The 21,736-nt window shown below is 36.9% G+C and overlaps 2 protein-coding genes across 6 annotated transcripts in view; one reads left to right on the top strand and one right to left on the bottom strand.

Annotated features, from left to right (window-relative positions):
• The window catches only part of CEP290 (centrosomal protein 290), a 49,951-nt gene extending 42,037 nt beyond the window's left edge, over nt 1-7,914 (bottom strand). Inside the window, exons 1-12 of the mRNA XM_080625028.1 lie at nt 7,657-7,914; nt 6,444-6,496; nt 5,743-5,864; nt 5,519-5,596; nt 4,688-4,757; nt 4,387-4,433; nt 3,847-3,990; nt 3,577-3,630; nt 2,450-2,602; nt 1,903-2,085; nt 1,503-1,592; nt 1,306-1,428 (exon numbers count right to left, since the gene is read on the bottom strand). Of these exons, the coding sequence (XP_080481154.1) occupies nt 1,306-1,428; nt 1,503-1,592; nt 1,903-2,085; nt 2,450-2,602; nt 3,577-3,630; nt 3,847-3,990; nt 4,387-4,433; nt 4,688-4,757; nt 5,519-5,596; nt 5,743-5,844 (1,044 nt within the window). The 5' untranslated portion in view covers nt 5,845-5,864; nt 6,444-6,496; nt 7,657-7,914. The remainder of the gene's footprint in view (nt 1-1,305; nt 1,429-1,502; nt 1,593-1,902; nt 2,086-2,449; nt 2,603-3,576; nt 3,631-3,846; nt 3,991-4,386; nt 4,434-4,687; nt 4,758-5,518; nt 5,597-5,742; nt 5,865-6,443; nt 6,497-7,656) is intronic.
• A 131-nt stretch (nt 7,915-8,045) lies between these two features.
• TMTC3 (transmembrane O-mannosyltransferase targeting cadherins 3) overlaps nt 8,046-21,736 on the top strand; it is a 56,346-nt gene continuing 42,655 nt past the window's right edge. For 2 of the 5 annotated variants that reach the window (XM_080612560.1, XM_080612563.1), the window contains exons 1-4: nt 8,086-8,121; nt 16,524-16,633; nt 17,229-17,445; nt 18,548-18,766. In XM_080612560.1, coding sequence (XP_080468686.1) covers nt 17,257-17,445; nt 18,548-18,766 — 408 coding nt within the window. In that variant the 5' untranslated portion in view covers nt 8,086-8,121; nt 16,524-16,633; nt 17,229-17,256. Of the gene's footprint in view, nt 8,127-11,241; nt 11,382-16,523; nt 16,634-17,228; nt 17,446-18,547; nt 18,767-21,736 lie in introns of those variants that run through there. The other 3 variants (XM_080612561.1, XM_080612562.1, XM_080612564.1) reach the window with 3 other exon arrangements.

Genomic DNA, 21,736 nt, shown 5'->3' with positions numbered 1-21,736 from the left:
CTGGCGCCTAGGGGGTAATCACAGAACTTGTGAAAGTGACTTTTATTTAAATATACTATTTCTGTTGCTTACACATGAACTTTAGAAATATCATAGAGAGCTTCATGTTATTTTTTTCTGTGATGAAGAAGAGGAGAAAGATGCAAAAGAATCTTGGAAAAAAGTTACAGAATGTAATTATAATGTAAAAATCTCAAGAGTGATGACCTTACTTTACACCAATATTATGAAAACAAAGGTGCAGGCTTTCTTAGAGAGGACAAATATAACCACAGTTCAAACCTAATGACAAAGAGCCTAGCAAAGTTGTAAGGAGCTAAATATAACCCTTTAGTATGTGAACATACACTGAAGCACAACAAGCTCGGTCCCTTTTGAGTTAAAACATAGCGCAGTAAATTGATTTGACTTTAAAGCGTCTGCTTTAACAATACGCTTATTTCCACAAAACTGTTCATAATGTCATGCTAATGACGGTCATCCAGAAAAGCAACCTCTAGAGCCATCTAGTCAGCTAAAGCCAGACTCTACAACTCTTAGCAAAAAGTTACTGTCAGCTGCCTTCCTCTTCTGAAGCGGAAGAGGCTGATTTGCACTTCAGGTTTTTTTTCTTTTTTTTTTTTTTTTCTCCTGAGAAGCTCTCTGTTCCTAGTTTTGGAAGACTACATAAATTTATCTCGCCTCACTGCTCAGTCTACATGGGCCCAACATATAATACAAATGTCAAATAATTCCCTGAAGCAAGGCACAAAATCATCCTGCATCATACAGTATGCTTTCCATGGTGCATATCTCAATGTTACTAATGGGCTGCTTATTTATTTATTCTCTTCATGTTTGTGAAGAAAATGGGGAAATTCAAAATCATAGAGCTATGTGAGAGATACTCTTCAGGGGCTGAAGCACAGACTTAATAGTAAGGCATGAGGTGAAATAAAGAAATGTAGAATTAAACACCAGTAAGAGTCTTCCTTGACTAACAAATTTAGAAGACAGAAACTCAGCTATAATTTAAAAACATTAAATTATGGATGCTTAGAAGTTAAAGCAACCACTCTAATAACGGAAAAGACAAATATGAAACTAGCAGAACAACCAACCACCAAGAGCTCAGTTCATACATACAGCAAGAGAAGTTTCCTTTGCCACTGTCTATTAAGCTGTCTTTACAGTGGAATGACTTGACCTGTCTCGTAATACTCAAACTTAAGCAATACATATTCTGGTATTTGCAAACTATGAAAGACTATTATTATTTGGTCACTAGCATATTTAGTGAGTGGTGATTTCTCACACAGACTGTACCTGTTGAAGGGCCATTATACTGTTTCTGTCTACATCAAGTTGGGCCATTTTCAATTTCTCTTTCAAGTGAAACAACATTTGCTGATACTGTAGGAGTTCATCATCTTTTGAAGCTAAGATATTCTGAAAAGAAGATAAAATACCATCAGAACACTTGAAATAATCCATAAAACTAATAAAAAAGTATTAAAAAGTACCTTCCATTCTTCAACTTTAGCATTTACAGCTGCCATAAGTGGATAGTCTTCTTCATTCTTTGCTTTCAGCTGGTCTGAAAGCTCCTGAACCTAGAAATGCCATTTGCATTAATATCATATCACAAAAATGTTTTGGTTAATATATACACATAAACACATTATATCAAGTGCATACAATTTAACAGATTGGCATTACAGCAGCAAGGAAAGAGCAGGACTTTCAAGAACACAAGTATGACTAACATTTTGTACAAAATATCTGAAGGCAATTTTTAAATTTGCACCAAATTTAAAGATCATACTACTTTTAGAGAGTGTTATTTCAGTAGAGTGTATATTTTTAACTGGATATGTTGAATGTTTTTTTTATTTTAAATTAAAATATGAGTGAAGTTCTTACTTGAAATTTGTACTGTTCTTTCTCTTTTCTTAAGTGATCCATAACAGTATCAGATTGTTGCACAATTAGTTTCATTTTGTTATATTCATCAGTCATCTTTTCCATTTCTTGTACTGATTCCTCAAGATTATTCCTCATTTCTTGGTTTTGAATGTCTAACTTCTCATTAGCTTCAGTCAAATTCTGCAAAATTAAAGAAAAAGCTGCTTTTAAATAGTGCACATCTAAAACCCTGAATAAGCACTAATTGACTAATAAGCACTAAGCTACCTTAAAAGTTAAGACCTGAAAGTCTTACAAGAAATTAGCACAGAAGAGAGTATTTCACCGCTAGATTATCAACTGCAACAAATCCTTAGCAGCAAACAAAAGACACATCTCCCATTTCCAGTGACTTAATTACCTCTGCCAGATTCATCAGTGCTTTGCATAAGCATCACAGAACCCAACTACTATGTCCAACAACCGTGAGTTGGACATAGCTTTGTGAAAAACACTATTGTCAGAAACAGTCTAATAAATACTCAATAGAATGCATATATTTTACCTGTATTTCATCCAAATACTGGACAAGCTCAAAGTTCTTTTTGGACAACTGTGATCTGTAATCAGAATCCTCTCCTCTTCGTAATAGAATTGCTTCTTTCTGAGAATCTATTTGCCTCTGATAGTCAACTATATCCTGACGCAGCTCTTCATTCTGCACAGAAAGCAATCCAAACTTAAATCTATTTTGAAGAGTTAAAGATAAAAACATTGCTTTTCTAGAAAGCTAACACAAAGACCTAAGACAGTCAAACCCCATTCAAATTCCTACAGTCTGCTTTTAAAAAACTTAGAAGCCTCACCTTTTTCTGTAGGCGTTTTTTCTTCAGATTAAAAAGGAGAGAACAAGACCAAGAAAACAAAGCATGAAAAACATTAGAAATTATCTTTCAGAAGACTAAATAGGAATCAAGGTAGAGACAAAATAAAAGAGAGATTTCTCTATACCTGTGTATGCATATACAAGCACACACACACGTATGCAAGAGGGCATTTTTATGAAAAATTCTCAAAGGTTTCCCCACGGACCTTAATTTAACTTTTGCTGTCTGTTTTATTCTCTCAAAGGCCAAGATTACAGGTATTAAATGCTCTAAAATATGGGGTTTTTTTTTTTTCTAAAAATGGCTACAAAAAAGGAGTTTCAAGAGAATTATCAAAAAAATCTAGGAATAAAGAATGTTAACTCTATCTTTGCATTTATTGTTGTAAAGTTAACTTTTGACTTTTTATAATTTTATGCTAACCAATCAGGTAATTTTAGCAAAAGCAACAAGCATAAACCAAATCTTGTCTAATATCCACCAAATCTATTTGTCAACAGTACTTAAGAATAACACTAAAAATTCAAACCACAAAATCCAGACAAAATTAATGCACATTAGGACTATGTGAATTCAAGTGGTGACACCTCCCGACCTCAATTAACTATGTTTCATTGGAGCAGATGTATAACATATTTACTAAATGTGATTAAAATTCTGTATTCTCTTTGTACTGGTAGTCACAAAACGTTCTAAACCAGAATTAAACATTATGCCATGCTAAAGACCATAAATACAGAAAGATAATGATTTATTTATAAAGAATGTTAAAAATACAGTAAATCAGCAATAATTCTTCACTAACCTCTCTCCTTAATTTGATGTTTTCATTTTCAGCATCTTCATTTCGAAGAGCAAGCTAGAATGAAGACAGAAACCTTTATATGTATCACTAAAAGCATAAACTATAAAACCAAGGAACTCCAGAAACAAACCAGAAAACGTATGCAGAGCAGTGCAATTTCACCAGTAGGTCTGGTTTTTTTTTGATTTCAGAGGCTATTTTCAGAACACTGACTTTTCAAAAGATGTTCCAGAACAGCTTTTAGAGATGCAAAGCTGGATTCCTTCTTACCTGTTCATTTACTTTCTTCTCTTTTTCCAGTTCTTTTTCTATATCTGTTAACTGTCTCTCTTTTTGTTCTAATTGTTTTTCCAGTTGGTGGATCTCATCACGCAAAAACCGAGTATCACGACCACCAGCAGATTTTTGTGCCATCTTAAAAGCATTAAAATAACATTCTAAGTATAGTACAGTTCTTCAAAACAGAAAGAACTAAAAAAACCACAGCAGATGCTAAGATTAATGTCCTTAATGTTCAGGAAAAGCAACAGGAAGGACTCACTAACTTCCTTCAATAATACTAGAAATTTCTGAAAATAAACGGGATTTATTAAAGTATAAAAACCTCATTGTACATACAGCACTTTGCAAACCTGAGGCTAGAGAGCATTCATAAGCCAATAAAAAGTATTAGTTAAAATGTAGGGCTTTTACATCTGTTTACTAGATTAAAACAGTAGTCTAAAAAAAAAAAAAAAACAACCAAAACCAAACTCTTTTAGAAAAACCACTGAACAGCAATCTATAAAACAGGAAAATTTGAAAACATACCTCTAATTCATTTTGAAGTTTCATCACCTTTGTTTTAAATTGATTTTCTGTTAAAATGGAACAGATATAGTGAAATACCTAACAAAGTAAAAAGTACCCAAACCAACAATGCTTAACCTCAGTCTTTAAATATGGCTTCACTCAAACAATTGACTTTAGAGCAGTTGGTATTTTATTCAGTTTCCTAAATTTAGAAAAAAACAAGCAAGCAACCAAAGCACAAACAAAACCAACCCACACTAAAAAATTCATTAATACATTTAACAAATCATTTAGAGATAGCTTATAAACGCTTGCTCACCACATTTGGCTTGCTCTTCTCCAGCTTTTTCAACTTCTTCTAGTGCCAGCTCTACTTCTTGAGTTTTCATCTGGGAAAAAATTATAGTAAACAAAGAAGCAATATTTACTACTTGTGTAATTTAAAAGATTTTTCATTAGACCTCGTATTTGAAACAATGAAAACATTTACAAAAGAATATCAATTTTCTCTCTTTAAACAAATGGAACCACTCCCATTTTTCCCCATGCTGACAATTAAGAAGTCCACTGTTGAAATATCTTCATTAGTAATTTATTCTAAAGGGCTACCTAACCATTCAAAAGCATACTGCTGAGAATCAAAAACAATAAAACAGCCTCTCTAAAACCAACGTGCTGCCATTATTTCCTGCTGTCAGTACATTTATAAGTAAATACAAGAAAGTATGATAGATTTAGACAATCAGTTTTAGGATGAAGGTGTTTTCTTCACTCATGGTGACATTACTCTAAAAAAAATCAACCTATCACAAAAACTTCTATTAAAGTTAAAATCATTACCAATAACTTACAACATCTAACAAATTTTTAGATACTTGCTTGTGTTTTCTATTTATAGAACTAAGTTTCCTTAACTATATGTTCGTCTTATCCACTTTACTTCCCACTGCTAAATGCTGTAATCCCGATGGCTACAAGCAGATACTGTGGTGCAAGCACACGTTCAGAGTATAAACAATCTCAGGAATAACCTAAGATCATTGTTCAATGCAGGGAGGGGAAAAAAAAGGTAATGAAGATTTCATTTAAACAAAAACCAAAATCAAACAATGCCTCTGCAGAATTGTAGAAAGTAAGAATTAACACAAACCTTCAATAGTGACTGAGTAATTTTAAAAAGGTGTATCAGTTTTCCCGGGGTTTCAGTTTTTAGATCTTTCCCATCAACCTAAGGAAAGAGACAACTGTTTTTATACAAATATCAATCAAAACCACAAAATAAATCATTTATGCATGTTAAAGACATAAATGTTAAAGACAGTATAGGTAAGAATGCATAACAAACCCCCTATGTTCTGTTTTTCTTTTGAGTACCTTTAACATGGTCTCCAGCAATCTGTCTGCTAGTTCCTCTTGACGAGGCAGAGCATCTGGATCCACTTTCATAAGCTTCTTCCAATCTAAAATCTGTGCCATATTGAATTTAAAGTTTTTTCCTGGAACAAAAATTAAAATAAAAATTATCAGACATTCTTATGTCAAATGACTTAATGTAGGCTGGCCACTGAACCACACAAGATGATTATAAAAACTGTACTGATTTTGTAACATTTATTAACATTGTGTTCACATTTTGGTCTACTGCAAACAAAGGTGGCTATAGTAAAACCATTTTTCTTTAAGTTAAAAATTACATTACACATACTCAATGAATTTGTGACACTAACAGTGAAGAACAGGACACATGCAAAACCTCTATTTTAACTTTAATATTCTTCTTTTCCTCCCCAGCTTTCAATGTGGTATTTTTAACAAACAAAACTGGATACCTATTTGAACCGGCCCTTGCAGGATAAACATCTCTTTACAGTCACAAAAACATTATTTCTAATATTTAAACAGAACCAACACCTGCTTTAGTTTGGTACTATGAGCATCCATTTCCAGATATTAATTTATAAGACACTAAACTCTTGATTAGAATGTCTGAGTTGATAAAGAACAGTAAACAACCTGGAAACTGACAAAAATCTGATCAGGAAGTACTGCAAAGTTTTGTTCTACTGCTTACGTACCAGCTGCTGTGGGACACGGTGACTTCTTATATATCGGAAAGTCAGTGCAGTTTCTGAAAAAGGCAGAAGGGATTGGAAGCCTTGGATTATTCTATCCTCTGGAGCTGTCTCTAGCCTTTAGTATCAGTATTTCAAAAATTATAATCTGCCAAGTTTAAGCCAGAACATTTTTAAGGTACTTACTGCCTTAAATTATGAATATAGCATAAATGATTAAGAAAATTAAGAAAGAAATAAACCTAACTAGAATATTACATTCATTATTAGAAACAAGCTCTAATAACTCTAACAATGATCTACGCTGTGCATGATACTGAGATCTGTTCCATCAAAATCAGCATAATCACATGGGAGGTATCCTCTGCGATATCTCCCATATTAGTTTCACAGAATTAGAGAATGATTTTTCCTGAGCCTTAGCATAGTTTCCAGGAGGATCAGCTCCACGATCTTGCTGGGCACCAAAGTGAGATTGACCAGTCTGCTGTTCCCCACGTCTTCCTTTTTTTTCTCCACTTTAAAAACACAGGTTCTGTTTCCTCTTTTCCAGTCAGTGGGAACTTCACCAGATTGCCATGACTTCTCAAATGTGACTAATAATGGCTTGGCAACTACATCAGCCAGCTTCTTCAGGATCTGTGGATGCATCTCATCGGTTCCAATGCACTTGCGCACCTTCAGGTTCCTTATAGTTTCAAACCTGATCTTCTCCTACAGTGGGCAAATTTACCCGGACTAACCCATTTTAAGCTACTTCTGATTTTCAAATTACATTACTGAGACTAGCTCTCATCTACTAGCTCTACAGAGCACTAGATCTTAACTACAAAGCCCCAACTAAAATGGAATCTCCTGCTAGCTTCCTATTTTCTTCCAATTTGTGTATGGAATGATACAATGACAGACTGCAATCCCTCCTGGATGCTACTGAGGGACAATTTTGTCTCCGTTTCATCTGACTCTGCTGAATTATCAAATTGCCTTATTTTACGCAACGGGGCACTGTCGAAACATCTATCAGCCTAGAGCAGACCTGTACAGCGGCCTATAACCTTTTCCGAGCACCGCATTGCGACGGTGACCGCACCCGGACGCTTCTGCCGGGGACCAGCAGCCTCGGCCCCGCCGCTGGCCTCGCTGCCCGCGGCGCTCCCGAGGGATTGCGGGGATTCCTGCCTACTTCCTCAGAGCACCGACCGCCCCTTGACCTTACCGCTCCCCGAGGACGGCAGTGGCGGGGGAGGCCGCTGCTAGGCGACGCCATCAAGCTCTCCCCCCGGCTCCACTCCCCGGATACTCGTAAGCGCAGAGAGGCAGACAACGATGCTGCGGCATAGGGGCGAGCCGGGCACTCCGAGCTCCGAGGAGCTGCACGGCCACACAGCGGGCAACCGGGAGAGGCAGGGGGAAGCCGTCTCACTGGGCGAACAGCACTGTGGCAACAACCCCGCGCCGCGGGAGGTGGACTGCGTGTCCCGGCGTGCGGCTGCTCTGGAACTACAATTCCCGCCGTGCCTCGGAGGTACTGCCCCGGAACGGGATCTGTTAGTTTTCGGTGCTGGTCGCGGGGGTGGCGAAGGGGGTAGCTATGCGCATGTGCAGTTCCTGGATACAGGCGGCTGTGCGTGCTGTGGGTGGTGGTGCCGGTAGTGGGGGAGCTGCTTCTTCTGCGGCCCAGGTAGGGTGAGTAGCTGCGGGCTCTTCTTTCGCAAATGGGACTTGGGGTGCGGGAGGCCTGGGTCTGGTGTAGCTGCTGCCCGCGGTGGCGCATGGTCGTCTTTGTGTCTCTCTCCCTTGGCTGTGCTTTCCGGGCCTCATCCGTGAGCCTCCGCTCCGGGCTGCGGTGCCGCCTTGGTCCCTGGCCGCGCTTCCACGTCGCTTGAGAGGAGGATGGATTCGCGCCCCGGCTTGTCCTGTCCCTTCCCTTCCGCAGGCTTTCGGCAGTGGCCGCTTGCCCGTTCCTTTCTGCCCTTAGCCGGCCTTAGGTTTTCTCCTCGACACGGGCTGCGGGCGGTGGCATGCTCTGTGCAGCACGGCAGGCTGACTGAAGGGCTGCAGCACTGCCCGGGTATGCGTGTGCTATATATGTGTGTCGGTGTATAATAGTCAGGGGACAAAATATAGCTTGTAGAGCGGTACAGGAAAGATTACATCTATAAACTAACGGAATCCTTTGAGTGCAAGTGGCCAGCGCTGACGTCTGAGCGCTGGTAGTGGTCTGGTGGCCACAAAAGTTTGAGATCCTCTGTTAGCTAAACGGCTGTGAACACATCTTTTCAAATAAAAAAGGAAAATTAGCAACCATTTGCCACATGTATTCATTCAACAGCTGTAGAGAACTGAAGAGAATTTGTTTTTAAATTTCTTAAGGGAAAAAGAAAGGTGATTATAGTGTCATCTTTGGACTTTAGTCTTTTTCTGGATTATTTATTGTCTACTTTTTCTTTGCTGTCTCTTGATTAGTGTTGCTATTTAATGAAGGCTGACAAGATGCAAGCTGCTAGGCACTCCTTGTAGTTATGCAACTTGTTCCAGTCATGGTGTAACTCTTCATTCTTGATTGACTCTAAAGAGTTTTATACCTCAGCCAAAGATTAGTTAATTATAGCTCTATATTGGGTAAGAATAGCAAACTGTAGTTAGGAAACAGAAAGAGATCAGATTATATTTCATGAATGGGAATAGGAAACATTAGTAAAACTAAAAGTCATTACCATTAAGTGTAAAACAGTGATTTCTTAGCAGGACAGGCTTTTGTAGTTGAAGCAGGTGAGCTGCAGAGAATAATAGTGCCTTGCTACAAGATGAGCTTTCAGGAAATGGATTCCCCTGTGATATAGAAAATGAAATCATCCATTGATGCTCCTGGATAGGGCCTTTTTTTATTTTTATTTTTTTTTTTACTCCTCTTCATCAGGTTAACAGTTGTTAAGGCAAGTATAGCTGTTTAGTGTGCTTCAGCATTATTATTTTTTTTTTTTGAGTGTTCTGTTATAGAGTCAACAGAAAGTACATCATTACATATACTGGCAGTGAAAACATATCTAGGTCATAATTGTGTAGCGTAGACAGTAAGACAGTGAAGGAGGTTGATGCAGAGCTGAAAAGGATTTTGAGGTGAGCCAGAAGACTTCCGAAAGTGAAAAAAGACTGAAAAGCATGGAAGCATTAACCCGACACAAAATGTGAAGAGGTTTAAAATACATAACACTGTAGAGCAAGTGAGTTAGTTTTTCTTTTGTTTCTTCATCACATCTGATTGCATGACAAACTTTGTATGAGTGGATGATCTTCTAATGGGAATACATACTTGTAGTTCTGGAGCCAAAGAACATTTTAGCTCCACGGTACAGCTTGACCTACCCTGATAAAAGAGTTAGGCATCCATATTAAACCACAGTTTTGATAACATTGTGTGCCATTTCAAAGGCCTAATACAAAGACTGCAATATAAAAGACCTAATGGAATGTTGTTGAAAATACTGCAAGAAGTCATCTACAGACCAAGCATACTAAATAAGGACATGCATAGCAGAGGCTGACTTTTTAGCTTATGCCACCCATGTAGCTTTTGTTGGTTTATACTTTGGAGTTAACAAAAGTGCAGTTTCTGCTGTTGTATTTCTAGAGTACTGACAGTATTAATTGGCATTATTTAAACACGCTATTTTTGTGTTATTAGTTTGTTACTGGTTGGGTGTAGAAAAACAAACAAACAAAAGAAACAAAGTCCCCCTAAAACTCTAAAGTTTTGACTTTTAAAGTGTGACATCTTGTTAATCATTTTAAGCTATAAAATGCAAACCGTGTGTATGTCGTTTGTATTTCAGCTGACTGTTGCACCGGTTTCGTTGAACAAACTGAAGCTAAAGCACCAGCTAAACCAATATCTTCATCTTGTTCATTTTTAAGTGTTGATCCTTGGTTTGTACCGGAGTACCCTAAAATGTTCTTAGCATTAATTTAGCTGGTTGGTTGCCAGCAAGTTCTTCACAGATTTCCCAGGAAAATCTTTCTTCTGGCCTGCAACAAGTGTTCTGACTCCATGTCAGAGCTGCCATTCCTCATCTAGTTGATCCTTCAGAACTCTATGAAGAGAAAGCTGGGAGGTATTGCCTTGCTGGGGAATGAAGAGTACTTCACATTTGTCCCATTACTCTTGATCCTGTAGTATTTGCAAAGGAAGGTTGCCACAATAAAACTTTTCTTATTATATTTATTCTGCTCCAGTATCTCAGCAAGAGAAAAGGGGAATCCAGGCATGTTTTGCATTCTGCCTTCTCCCATCTTCCCAAGTACTTCTTGCTTTCTCCTGTGTGAAATTCACCACAGTCATTTAAATTTGAGCTATGCATCTGCATTGTTTTATACTGGAGTTGTATCTTGGAGCAACATTTTTAAGAGAAGATAAATCTAAAGGCTATGTGGGAAGGAGCAGCACAAACAAAATGATGATCTTTTTCTGTCATTAAACACTCATATCCAATCATCATAAAGAATATTCATTTTAGCCAAAAATGCAGAAAGAGTAGCAAATAGGCAAGACAGATGAGGATATTAGCAAAGCCTCAGAAGCTAAATTAAAATGCCATTTTTAAGTGACTATACTATAGGCTTTGATAACCTGTTGTATATATTCATCAGTTCAGTCACCAGCTTTTAAATGAACTTGGGGCTCACCTGTTTAAAACTAGAAATAAATCTAGGAGTAGTTTTGTCAGTTCTTCCCTTTCTTCCACCTTTGATAATTTGTCGTTTTTCTGTGTGAACTGTAAATATGTTTTAAGCAGTCCAGGACCTTCAGTGGCTATGAGAGTACATTTCTCCAGAGTAAATGAGATGTACAACTCTTTTTGGAAGCTTATTTGTGTATATCTGTATCTTCACCGCCTTTAGAGCTCCAAACAGGAGAATGGAAAGCCCACATTTTATGATTAGGTATGTGCATAAAATGCTCATTAGCTTGTTTTCAAAGCTTTTCAAGAAGCTGCCTGATCTATATGCAAATTGCCTGTTTTTTTATTTCCAGCAGCCTAATTAATAGAACACAAAATTAAGTTCCTTGAGATTTGCATAATAATTATGTTGCATATTGCACAGGCAAAGCACTGTGGTTATCAAAGTGACTCTGTCCAGTTGCAGACTCTTGCCTCGCTGATGCTTCCCATAGTCTACAGACTATTGCTTCACTGATGCATAGTCATCTCCAGAGAATAGTTGCAGTTTGGTTACAGTTGAAAATGCTATCATCTTGATATGACTGAAAAGTGACAGGTGTATTTTTAATATCTATGAATATTTAATAAAGTGTGAATGAAAATAGTCTCTGCATATGAGATTAAAAAATATCTTTAAATTGTAGTAACTAATGTTCTGTTATGGGCAGTGAATAAAGTGAATTTAAAAAACTTTCTGACGGCTTGAACTGACTTTCAAAGTATTGACTGTATCAAAAGCTGCAATATGTCAATTATGGTGGGTATTTTCAGAGTAGTAAGAGCTTTCATATGAATCTGAAACAAGTTGAAACTTTGCAATTCTGACATCCAGTTGAGATTAAGTTTAATGATCATGTTTGTTCTTGCCAGTTTCTGTGGAAGTCCTGTGGAAATCCTTAGGTGGTTTGTGCTTTTTCCCCAGCAGAATTGCCACAGTTCTCAAATTCTCTAATATTTCCACTACCTGTGTCCTGTTCTCTAAAGAAGAAAAAAAGTGACTCATAGAACATATTTTTTCTTTTTTGAAGTAGGATTGATTGGGACAGAAGTTGTTATTAATGAAGTTCTGGGTTTAAAAGTGCCATTACCCAGTAGAAGATTCAAATGTGTGTTTAAATTTCTAAAGTTAGGTAGTAAGTTGTGTCTATAATCAACACAAATATATTTGCTCTTGCAAGGGTCTATTGTTGGTAGAAGGTGACAGCACGTTTACTAGATGATAAGTAATTATGGAGTGCTAAACTGCTGTTGAGTCTTTAGGGATTGCAGCTGTATTCCTCCCTAAGTACATCCTAAGTTTTACTAAATTCATGTGATCAGAAAATGGCTCTCACACTCCCAAATCTCCCAGCTGAGGATACTCTTAGAACATCATTGTGCATTTTTTGTTCATGTTGCATTTTTTTGTGCAGACTACTGTATTTTGCAATATATGGTGATAAACTGTGATTGTAGAGAAATATTTTGTTTTCCTATTTTCCTAAAAACAATTAATTTTTTGTTATGTAGTACTTGTCTGTAATGAACTCGTCTGGATGAACTGGTAAAGGGTTCTCCATAGCTGGAGGACACTACATGCCTTACAAGCCAAACCTGCTTGAGAGCTCTGGTTCTTGTCTGTCCTTTCTATTTAATGTCTCTGTACACGCATGAGAGCACTACAGTGCAAAATGCAGACTTCTGTGCCAGACAACTTGAGAAAATCAGACTAACAATCAGGTGTTTTGCACAGAAAAACAGCTGTTTTCCACAGTTAGCTGTCATGATCATGCAGTTTCTGTCTCACAGGGTTTATGTTGCTGTTTATTGTTTTCAGACGTATATTTTTCATGGCATGGTCAGATACTGTTGTAAATTAAAACATCCAACAGAAATCTTGGTAATAAAGTATGTATCTCTCCTGATTTCAGCCAGTCAAAGGGAGCTCTGCGGCTGTCCCATAGACCACAGACTGGCAGTCATACAGCCGGTTAAGGTATCTGATGGGCAATCTGTGAAAGTAGCAGGTAGGCATGATGGAAAAAAAAAATAACTTGAGGGACAGTCAATCTGTTTACATGCATTGGAGCAGTCAGTGATGTGGTTTCCCATCACAGCAAGGCTGTGTTAACAAACAAGTTGTTAGGCAGCATTTTACTGGTATCTATCAAAACACCAATCACTGGGAGCAGTGAAGTACTGGCACTTGCAAGACCATACTTGGGTTGATAGCAGATGTCAGCATGTCTGTTGGGCAAGAAGGGGAATATCCACTCAAGTAGCCCAGCCGTAGCCAAGGCTTCAGCAGCCTCTTGCACATCTTTGATTGATGAGGTTCTCAGCGTTGCATAATCCTCATACGGCCTCTTTCTTTCCAATATCAAACTGATAACAGATTATCTGGTGTGAATAGTGTTGGCTGCCAAATAGCAATTGCTGTTCTCCACTGAGGTTAATGGCAGACATAAAACATTTTGCCTAGTTTACCAAGTACAGATAAGCTTTTATAAGCCTCCCTCTGTTTTAGTCTTGCATTCTTAACACGTTGATGATCACTCCAGGTTTGAAGCTTGGAGTTCGGTGGTGAACTGAGCTGTAGTAGCAGATAGGAAGTAGTAGTTCTGATGGTGAGCCTCCTCAAAATCTGCCTTGTTATGCTTAATGTAAAGGACAGTAAAAACATCTTTTCCATATTTATGCTTTAATTCAGCATGAGCGTTAAACTACCCTGTAATCAGACCAGGTGGAAAAAGTGACTTCCCTAACTTTTTGTATATTTACAGTATATTTCAGGAAAATAAGACCTTAGACTACCAGATTGCAAGTCAGAAGTAGTATCTCTGCTTTTGTGTGATTTTTTTTTTTTTTTTTTTTTTTTTTTTTTGTGTTTTACAGATTGCACATGGCCTTGCATTTCCTGTTTTTTCTCTTTACACTTGTCCTGGAAACAGATTGCTGGAAAATGGGGGCTCTTCCAGATCTCCATTTTGCCCATCTGTTACCAAGACCTAGTGCTTTTGCACACAATAAAAATTTGAGAGATATACTGTGATGCTTTGGCGATTACCAAGCATGGCACAGTTCAAGCAGTGTGTTGTGTGGCTTGCTGCCAAAACCAGAACAATGAGTTTTGTTGCTTATGTTCCTCACAGCAAACTTAATAAGCTGTTCAATATTGTCTTGGAGTGTCTGTGGCTTGGATACTTGGCTTGAAAGATCAAATTATAGCCATGTATTTGCAGTCGTATCTATGATTGAAATGTGTTTGGAAAGGAGAAAGTGAGTTGCAGATTAAAAAAGTGATGTTAAAGGTGAATTTCTTCTGGAGTTCTCAAACAGGTTTCCCTGGTGGTGGGCTAGCCACTTAATCCTGACTTTGGATGTAGCTTAAAATACTCATTTCTTTTGGTCTAAGAGTTCCCTTTCATTCAAATATAAACCATATATTCCCTACAGGTGGCATGTAGGTAAATGCAGCTCTGTTAAGTAAAACCTTAGTCAATGGTGGTATAAAAAGAGTTGTGGGTGGAAGAAGTTCTAGAAATTCAGAACTAAAAGGGCTCATGAAAAGCATCAGAATTGCTTGTGGTTAAGGGATAATTAAGGCAGCTGTCTTGACATACTTTCTATTTAGGGAAAAGAGAAGTAAAAACATACAAAAAGTAGTTGAGGAGCTAGCAATTAAGGTTGGTTAGGCCTTTCTTTTTGATAGGAGGCTATATTTAGGAATCTATCTTTTTTTTTTTTCTAGTTGGGGATCAGCAGCTGTTCCTGAAATAGGGTTGCTGCTGAAGAATTACCTCGAGTTACTCTTTGATACACAAAGCAGTGTCTGCAAGGGCTTACTACTTGAACCAATGCAATAAATTTATATTGTTAATAAAGAAGTCTCAAGTCACCCAAACCCACTCACCTAGCAAGGCGCTTTCTTGAAGGGTAAATTTAAATAAACCTTATGGTTGCTTCTGTGTAGCAATATTATCTTGTCCCATTAAGTTTTGGAGCGCAGTATTTAAGAAATGTAGCTTATATGTTGGAAAATCATTACATATTTGCTGTACGTCCTTTTCAGATGTGACTGCTATTCAGTAGAACTAGTGAAGTTGAGGGAGTAGGAAGCGCTCACTGTTCTACACACTGTTGCAAACAAGGATTTTCAAACTCTTTTTCTAGCAGTTTCTTCTCCTTATGCTCTGGGGGGGTGGGGAGAACTTAAAAGCTTTGGTGGGTTGAAATTCAGAAATGGGCTGGCTTTTCATATGTTCCTGCAGTAAGCTTTGTTTTCTTTTTTTTTTTTTTTTCAAATAAGATTTCTCTGGCTGACACAAAGATCATAAATATGTTCTAACTTAATCTTGGCTTAAAGTACTTTGATCCGGCCTGGCAAAACGACATAGCCTCCTCCTTTAACATTTAACAATGTTTTCTCTCTCTCTTTAATTAAAAAAGGCTTTTTATTGATTCAAGTAACACCAGTTACCAGTGCTCCAGATACTACAAAAGAAAAAAACCCACAACCTTCACTGACAATATGTGAATAACACCGATTGGATTGATTTGATTCCTTTTAAATGATCTTTGTCCTGGTTTTTAGTTTAACTGCACCTGCATCTTGTTGCACATGTATTCCTTCCTGTACCACTGCTCCTTTACCACTAGTTGTCATAGGTGATTGTTGTGCTTTCAGCTGCAGCCCAGGCTGCAAATCACTTCTGGAATTACATGTGTGGGTGAGATTTTTCTGTGGGCTGTTTTTAGAGAATAGTATACTTAAATATGAACACAGGTAAAAAAACCCAAAACATCAACAAACCAAAGGAAAAAAAATATCACTAGCATTTCATAATCCAAATAATATGGCATATAATAATATAGAACCCAAATCACTCATCAGCTTTGATGTGTGAACCGTGATGGACATAAGGCTAGTGTGTTTATATATTTATGGATCCATATTATCCAGCTAATATAAGCTGTTCTCTGTCCTTAGGGATGTTAGCCCTCTCTAGTTTTGGGGAAGAGGCTGTATATATTTTTTTCAGTCATCTCTCCTTTTTCTCAAAACTAAGTCAGTGTTTGGCTATTTGTAGATTTTCACCAATTTGGTCCCAACAATTGGCAGTAATCCAGACTGTGTCAACCATGGGTCAAAAAGAATGCCTTTGACCTGTAGTTACCTTCTTATTTTTCCAAGGCAGAACAGTGTTTTCAACCAACCTAATGCATAGTAATTTCACCTTTTGATTAGGTCACCCATGTATTACTATTTAAATAAACCTAAAACTGCTGTTTATAATTTCTAGACCTTAGGAAGTTTATGCAAGATGAGAGAAAATAAAAGTTAATTTGTAATGTCTTTTTTGCTTGCTGTTTCTTGAGACAGGACTCTTATAAGCATTTAATGACATCGGAGCAGTTGGCAGAGTTGAGAAAAAATGACTTTTTCATGAACTTCTATGAGGAATGCAAATGAGCAAAGTGTGAGCTTCAATGGTAAGTTCAACTTTTTTTTATGTCCTTCTTTACCTGTTCTTGAACACCTGTATTTATGCAGTTCTTAAAGGTTCCTATTTGTTCTTCAGAATGTTTGAAATTTGGGGGGTTTTTTTTGTTTTTTAACTGCTTTGGAAATATTTTATGAAATGCTTTTAAACCTAAACAACACGAATAATTAATGCACTGCCTTCCTTTTTGATGATGTAGTATTCTGTGTCAGTATGTTCAATTACTCAGGGCTCTAGGGAACTTAGTTTTCATAATTCTCTAGTTTTCAGCATTCATTTGAACTGCTGTCTGCTAGAAACTACATCACAGTTTATCATCAATCTTCTTTTCTTAGTAAACCATGAAAGGTAGCAGTGCATCCAGCTTGTGTGAGGGCTTTTTAGGGGTGAGTCTTACCTAATGAGAGTATGTCTTTTAGACAATAAATTGTGTAAGATGGAAAAGACTAGTGAAAAGCTTTCTATTTTACTGATTTTTAGCTACGTAGTGTTGTTAATTTCTAAAACATTGTATGTCTTTTTGACTTTGTCAAGTTTAGTTTTTAATCAGTAACATTAGTCAAGTTGCTGTCCATGTATTTCAGCTTTTGTCCATGAAAACTTTTAGAGAAGATGGCTGATGTAAGCCTGAAGGAAGCAGCACTAATAGTTGGTGTGGTGGCAGCCTGCTACTGGAACAGTCTCTTTTGTGGCTTTGTTTTTGATGATGTTTCAGCAATTTTGGACAATAAAGATTTGCATCCTTCTACTCCATTAAAAAATCTGTTTCAGAATGACTTCTGGGGCACTCCAATGTCTGAGGTAAATGGTTTGTGAAACAGAGGCATTTAGGAAAAGAAAAAAAGCCTTGCAATGAGTTTTTGCACTTTTTCCTAACATGGTTTTAACAGAATAGTTTGTTTCTGATTAAATGTGGTGCTGTTAGTGTTTTGTACTACAAGATCAGGAACAGATGTCACTTATATTCTTTCCCTCTGTTCAATAAAAGAACTTGTAAGAAAATTTAAGTAATATATCATGATTCAAGATGCTGTATGTTATCTAATTTCAGTATTGAAATTGGGCAACCCTGACCATTTTCACTTTTCTTCCTGCAATAGCTAGACGTTGACATACAAGGAGGGTATTTATTTCTAATTGCAGTATGGGAGAAAAGATAACACTCTTAAACAACAAAGCTATAAGTTAGAGAATGGGTATTGAATTATTCATTTTTTTTTGAGGAAGTATGTTTATGTGAATTCATAGGGCTTAGTTTGTAGCCTATCTAGAGTGGCTATGTTTTTATTTGAAAAGCTGCATTGGTGTTAAAGTTGTTGATAAACATTGTTAAGTGGCAGTGGCTAAAGTATTACATATAGTTTAGAAGGCTACGCATGGTGCCATTGCAAATGAACAAAAATTCGCTGATAGTCATAGGTCATTTTTGCCTACGCATTCCACTTTGTAATCTTCTCTTTTCTTATGTTCATAATGTACAGGGTTAGTTCTTTGTGAAATACTAATTGCCCACTCTATAAATAGACTTTAATTCATAATTTTCATACAACCCTCTAGTGAAAGCTTCCAGACTTTTTCAAATGGCATCTAGTCCTGCAGTCATTGAGAGTAAGTGGGTTCCTAAACTCCCCCCAGCAAAATTTCAAGCAGTATTTTTCAACATGTTTTTACTCCAAAAAACTCTAACCACATGGAGGGAGAGAAGGCCATCTCAGTGTTGATTTTGCACTGACAAACCAACAGAAAGTCAGGGTAATTTTAACTAAATGAACTCGGATTAATTTGATCATTCATGGCTTTTAAAATACTTTTTTCTATCCATGTTTTTGTCTTTCTGTATGTGCAATTTGCTTCCCTGTGTGGGAGTTGGTGGTGACTGATTGATTTATTTATTTTCTTTCAGGAGAGAAGTCATAAATCTTACCGTCCCCTTACAGTTCTTACGTTTCGTTTAAACTACTTGTTCAGCGAGTTAAATGCAGTTTCTTACCACTTCCTAAATCTGGTCTTTCATGTGGTGGTTTGTGTAGTCTTCCTCAAGGTCTGTAAGCTTTTTCTGGATAACAAGAGCAGCATAGTTGCATCCTTGCTCTTTGCAGTGCACCCAATACATACTGAAGCGGTAGGTATAGCTGTGATGTGCTTAATTTGTTCAAGCTGTATTAAGTAACCTTAAATTTCATGGGATTTTGTGTCTGTTCATAAATTATAACTCCAAAAAGCGTATGGTTTTACTTGTGCTTAACTCTGCCCTTTTCAATGAGTGGTGAAGGTGACAAATTCATTGTGTGATATTGCATGCAGCTACTAAAAATAATTAAAGAAACATTAATTTAGTTATTAAATAACTTAGGTCTCTGCTATGAACATTGCCTTTTATGATGATGGCTACTGTAGCTTACATGGATATTTGTATTCTGTGATGATTCATCCAGTACCATATTTTGCAAATACTATGAATACCACTTCATTCATTTCCAGAAGTGCTAAGCACTTGCCTCCAGCTAATTACCAAGTCATTTCTGTTCATTGTCTTTTATGTCAATATATCAATCTCAGCAGACCTTTTCCTAGGGTTGTTGTTGCTATGCTACATCCAGCTTAGGACCATTCTGTTTGAACCTTCAAGTTTTTCAACATATCTGATATAAGAATGAGGAATACATTTCTCACTTCTCATATTTACCTTTCTTTTGATCCTGAATGAGGTTTTTTTCACTGCTATGAGAAGCATTATTTATTCAAGCTGTCTGATTATATACCTTTTAATGTTCAACCAGGCTTGCAAGGTTGTGGAGTAAATGGAGTCTTGTGATCACCATTCATTAGATTTGTTTCCTTCAGAAACACTGATAAAGCAGATCTGTGGAATTCTCTGCTGTTATTTCTGCACCACTTAGATTGGCTTTCATATATATTGGCTTTTCACATATATTTTGGCTTATTGGCTTTTCACAGGTGTTGCAAAACCTTTCTTAGTTTCTTTTTTATTTCTTGTAGTATTAGCTGATTTTCAGAAAACCTTTTGCTTCTTTGGAGGTGTTATCCTTTTTTTTTTTTTTTTTGTGGTGGATTTTGTTTTGTTTTGGGTTGGTTTTTTTGGGTTGTGTGGGATGCCATTTGAGAAAATGAGGGGGGTTTGCTGTTACCTTATGTTGGGTTTTTATTTTTTTCTGATTTGTTAGGGTAAAGAGTTTGCATCTCTTTCTTGTTCTCTAAAGACACAAATCCCTGCTAGTAGCAATTCAGTAGCCTGCATCTGTGAGTTTTGAGAAAATCTTTATAGGAAATAAGTTCATGGAGTTTACAATTGGCTGCTATTTGAGCTACTAACATGTCCTTGCTAGAAGAAGTTAGGTGCATGTTTAAAAATGCAGAAGTTAAACAGCTAAAATTTTTTGCTTGCTTTTGTGCTTGAAAGCACAAACCCCCATAAAATCTTGGGTAAAATGTGGGTTAAAAAATAATTTGTTAATTTCATTTGGTTTTCTGTTTCTTTGAAAAAACATGCTTTAAATTTAAAAGTTTGGCTTTACCTTTTGTAGTAAATGTGATAGTATGTTTACAGGAGCATTACCAAGTTGCTACTGACTTAAAGTAATGGTTCATGGTTTGGATTATACTGTGTAATTTTATCACTTTCATTTAAAATATGATGATTTCTTATGCTTGAACAGTCAGATTCTCTATGAGATAACAGTAACACAGTCACATTTCGTACTTTGCAATAGGGTTAGCAAAAAGTGTCATACAAATCCTACAAAACATTGTGTAATTAAATTGTTTGAGATAAGGTATTACAAAGTTATGGAGTACAGTTATGAAGCAATTTGGTAATAAGCATGTAATTTGTCATATTAACCACATGAGGGCACTTTAAGATTGCTAGAACTTGATGTTGTACTTAAGAAACTCTGAGATTGAGGTGCAATTGCAATTGCATTCTCCTGCTTTTATACTTAAGTGAAAAATCAGTTAGGGGGGTTCATTCTCCTCCCCCTGCCATTTTCAATTTAAGCTTTCTGGTTTTGAGAAATAGTGCATTTTATCCTTTCATGTGTTTGCATTGAGAATTCTGCCTAACATCCAACAAAGAAAGAATTTTTAGTTGAGAGTTGTTTATATGTATAAAGGCAAGACCACCAGAAGTTTCCATACATGGAAAAGAAGAGGTCATAATGAACTGGAGACTTGACTGCCAACTAACTTACTCAGGTTTTAGTGAAAACTCCAAAGCAGGTCTCATTCCCAGTTTTTTCTATTATGTGATATATGTATCTTTTATAATAGGAATGTATCTGATTTGAATTCTTTCAAATTAGTTTCCTACTTATTAATCCTCTGCACAAGAGTTTGAAACAGCAGATGCAATCCATATTGCCTATCTTATGATATGTTTTTTTTCCTGGATAAGTTAGCAAAGCAGGATAAAGAGAAATAATTTTCTGCTTGACTTCAGAGAGAAGCTGGTTCCTTCCAGTGGTAGCACATCATTTTCTGAGGAAGAATCTTTGAAGAAATGCATTGAACAACAGCATCATAGTTTCATTTATCCTTGTCTTTAGAATTCCAGTTCAGTCTTTCTAGCTACTTTGCTACTGTTTTGGCCAGAGGCATGTTGATCACCTTTACAGCTACAGGATGTCAACTAACCTTGTGAATGCCGAAATTTTCACTCATGCGTCACCTTTGGATCCAGAAATAGAATCTTTCTTTGCTGGGAAGAGACTGGAGCCACACCAGCACACTTGCATTCCTAATGATCTCTTTCAGTTGATCTACAAAGTTCTCCTATATTTTTTGGTCCAGACTAGAAATCGTCGAAACAGCTTAAGACATTTTGGAAACAAACACTTGTATGCTATCCAAAATGTTAACACAAACTTTGATGCCCTGTCAGTTATGAAACATGCTTTGTCTGTGCATTATTCATTGAGTCCTTTGGTAAATGTATGCTACTCCCAATGGAAGCACCAGAGCATGATTTCACATTCAGATTTGAATATTTTTCTTTACACTGTGACCTTGGATATTGAGTTGCTTTCTCTTGTTATGCTGTGCTGGATCAGTTGTGCTTAACCAAGGATGTAGC

The sequence above is a fragment of the Psittacula echo genome, assembly GCF_963264785.1.
Source record: "Psittacula echo genome assembly, chromosome: 1".
NCBI lineage: Eukaryota > Metazoa > Chordata > Aves > Psittaciformes > Psittacidae > Psittacula > Psittacula echo.
The sequence above is the reverse complement of the archived record's forward strand: the minus strand, read 5'-3'. Positions and strand labels throughout refer to the sequence as shown.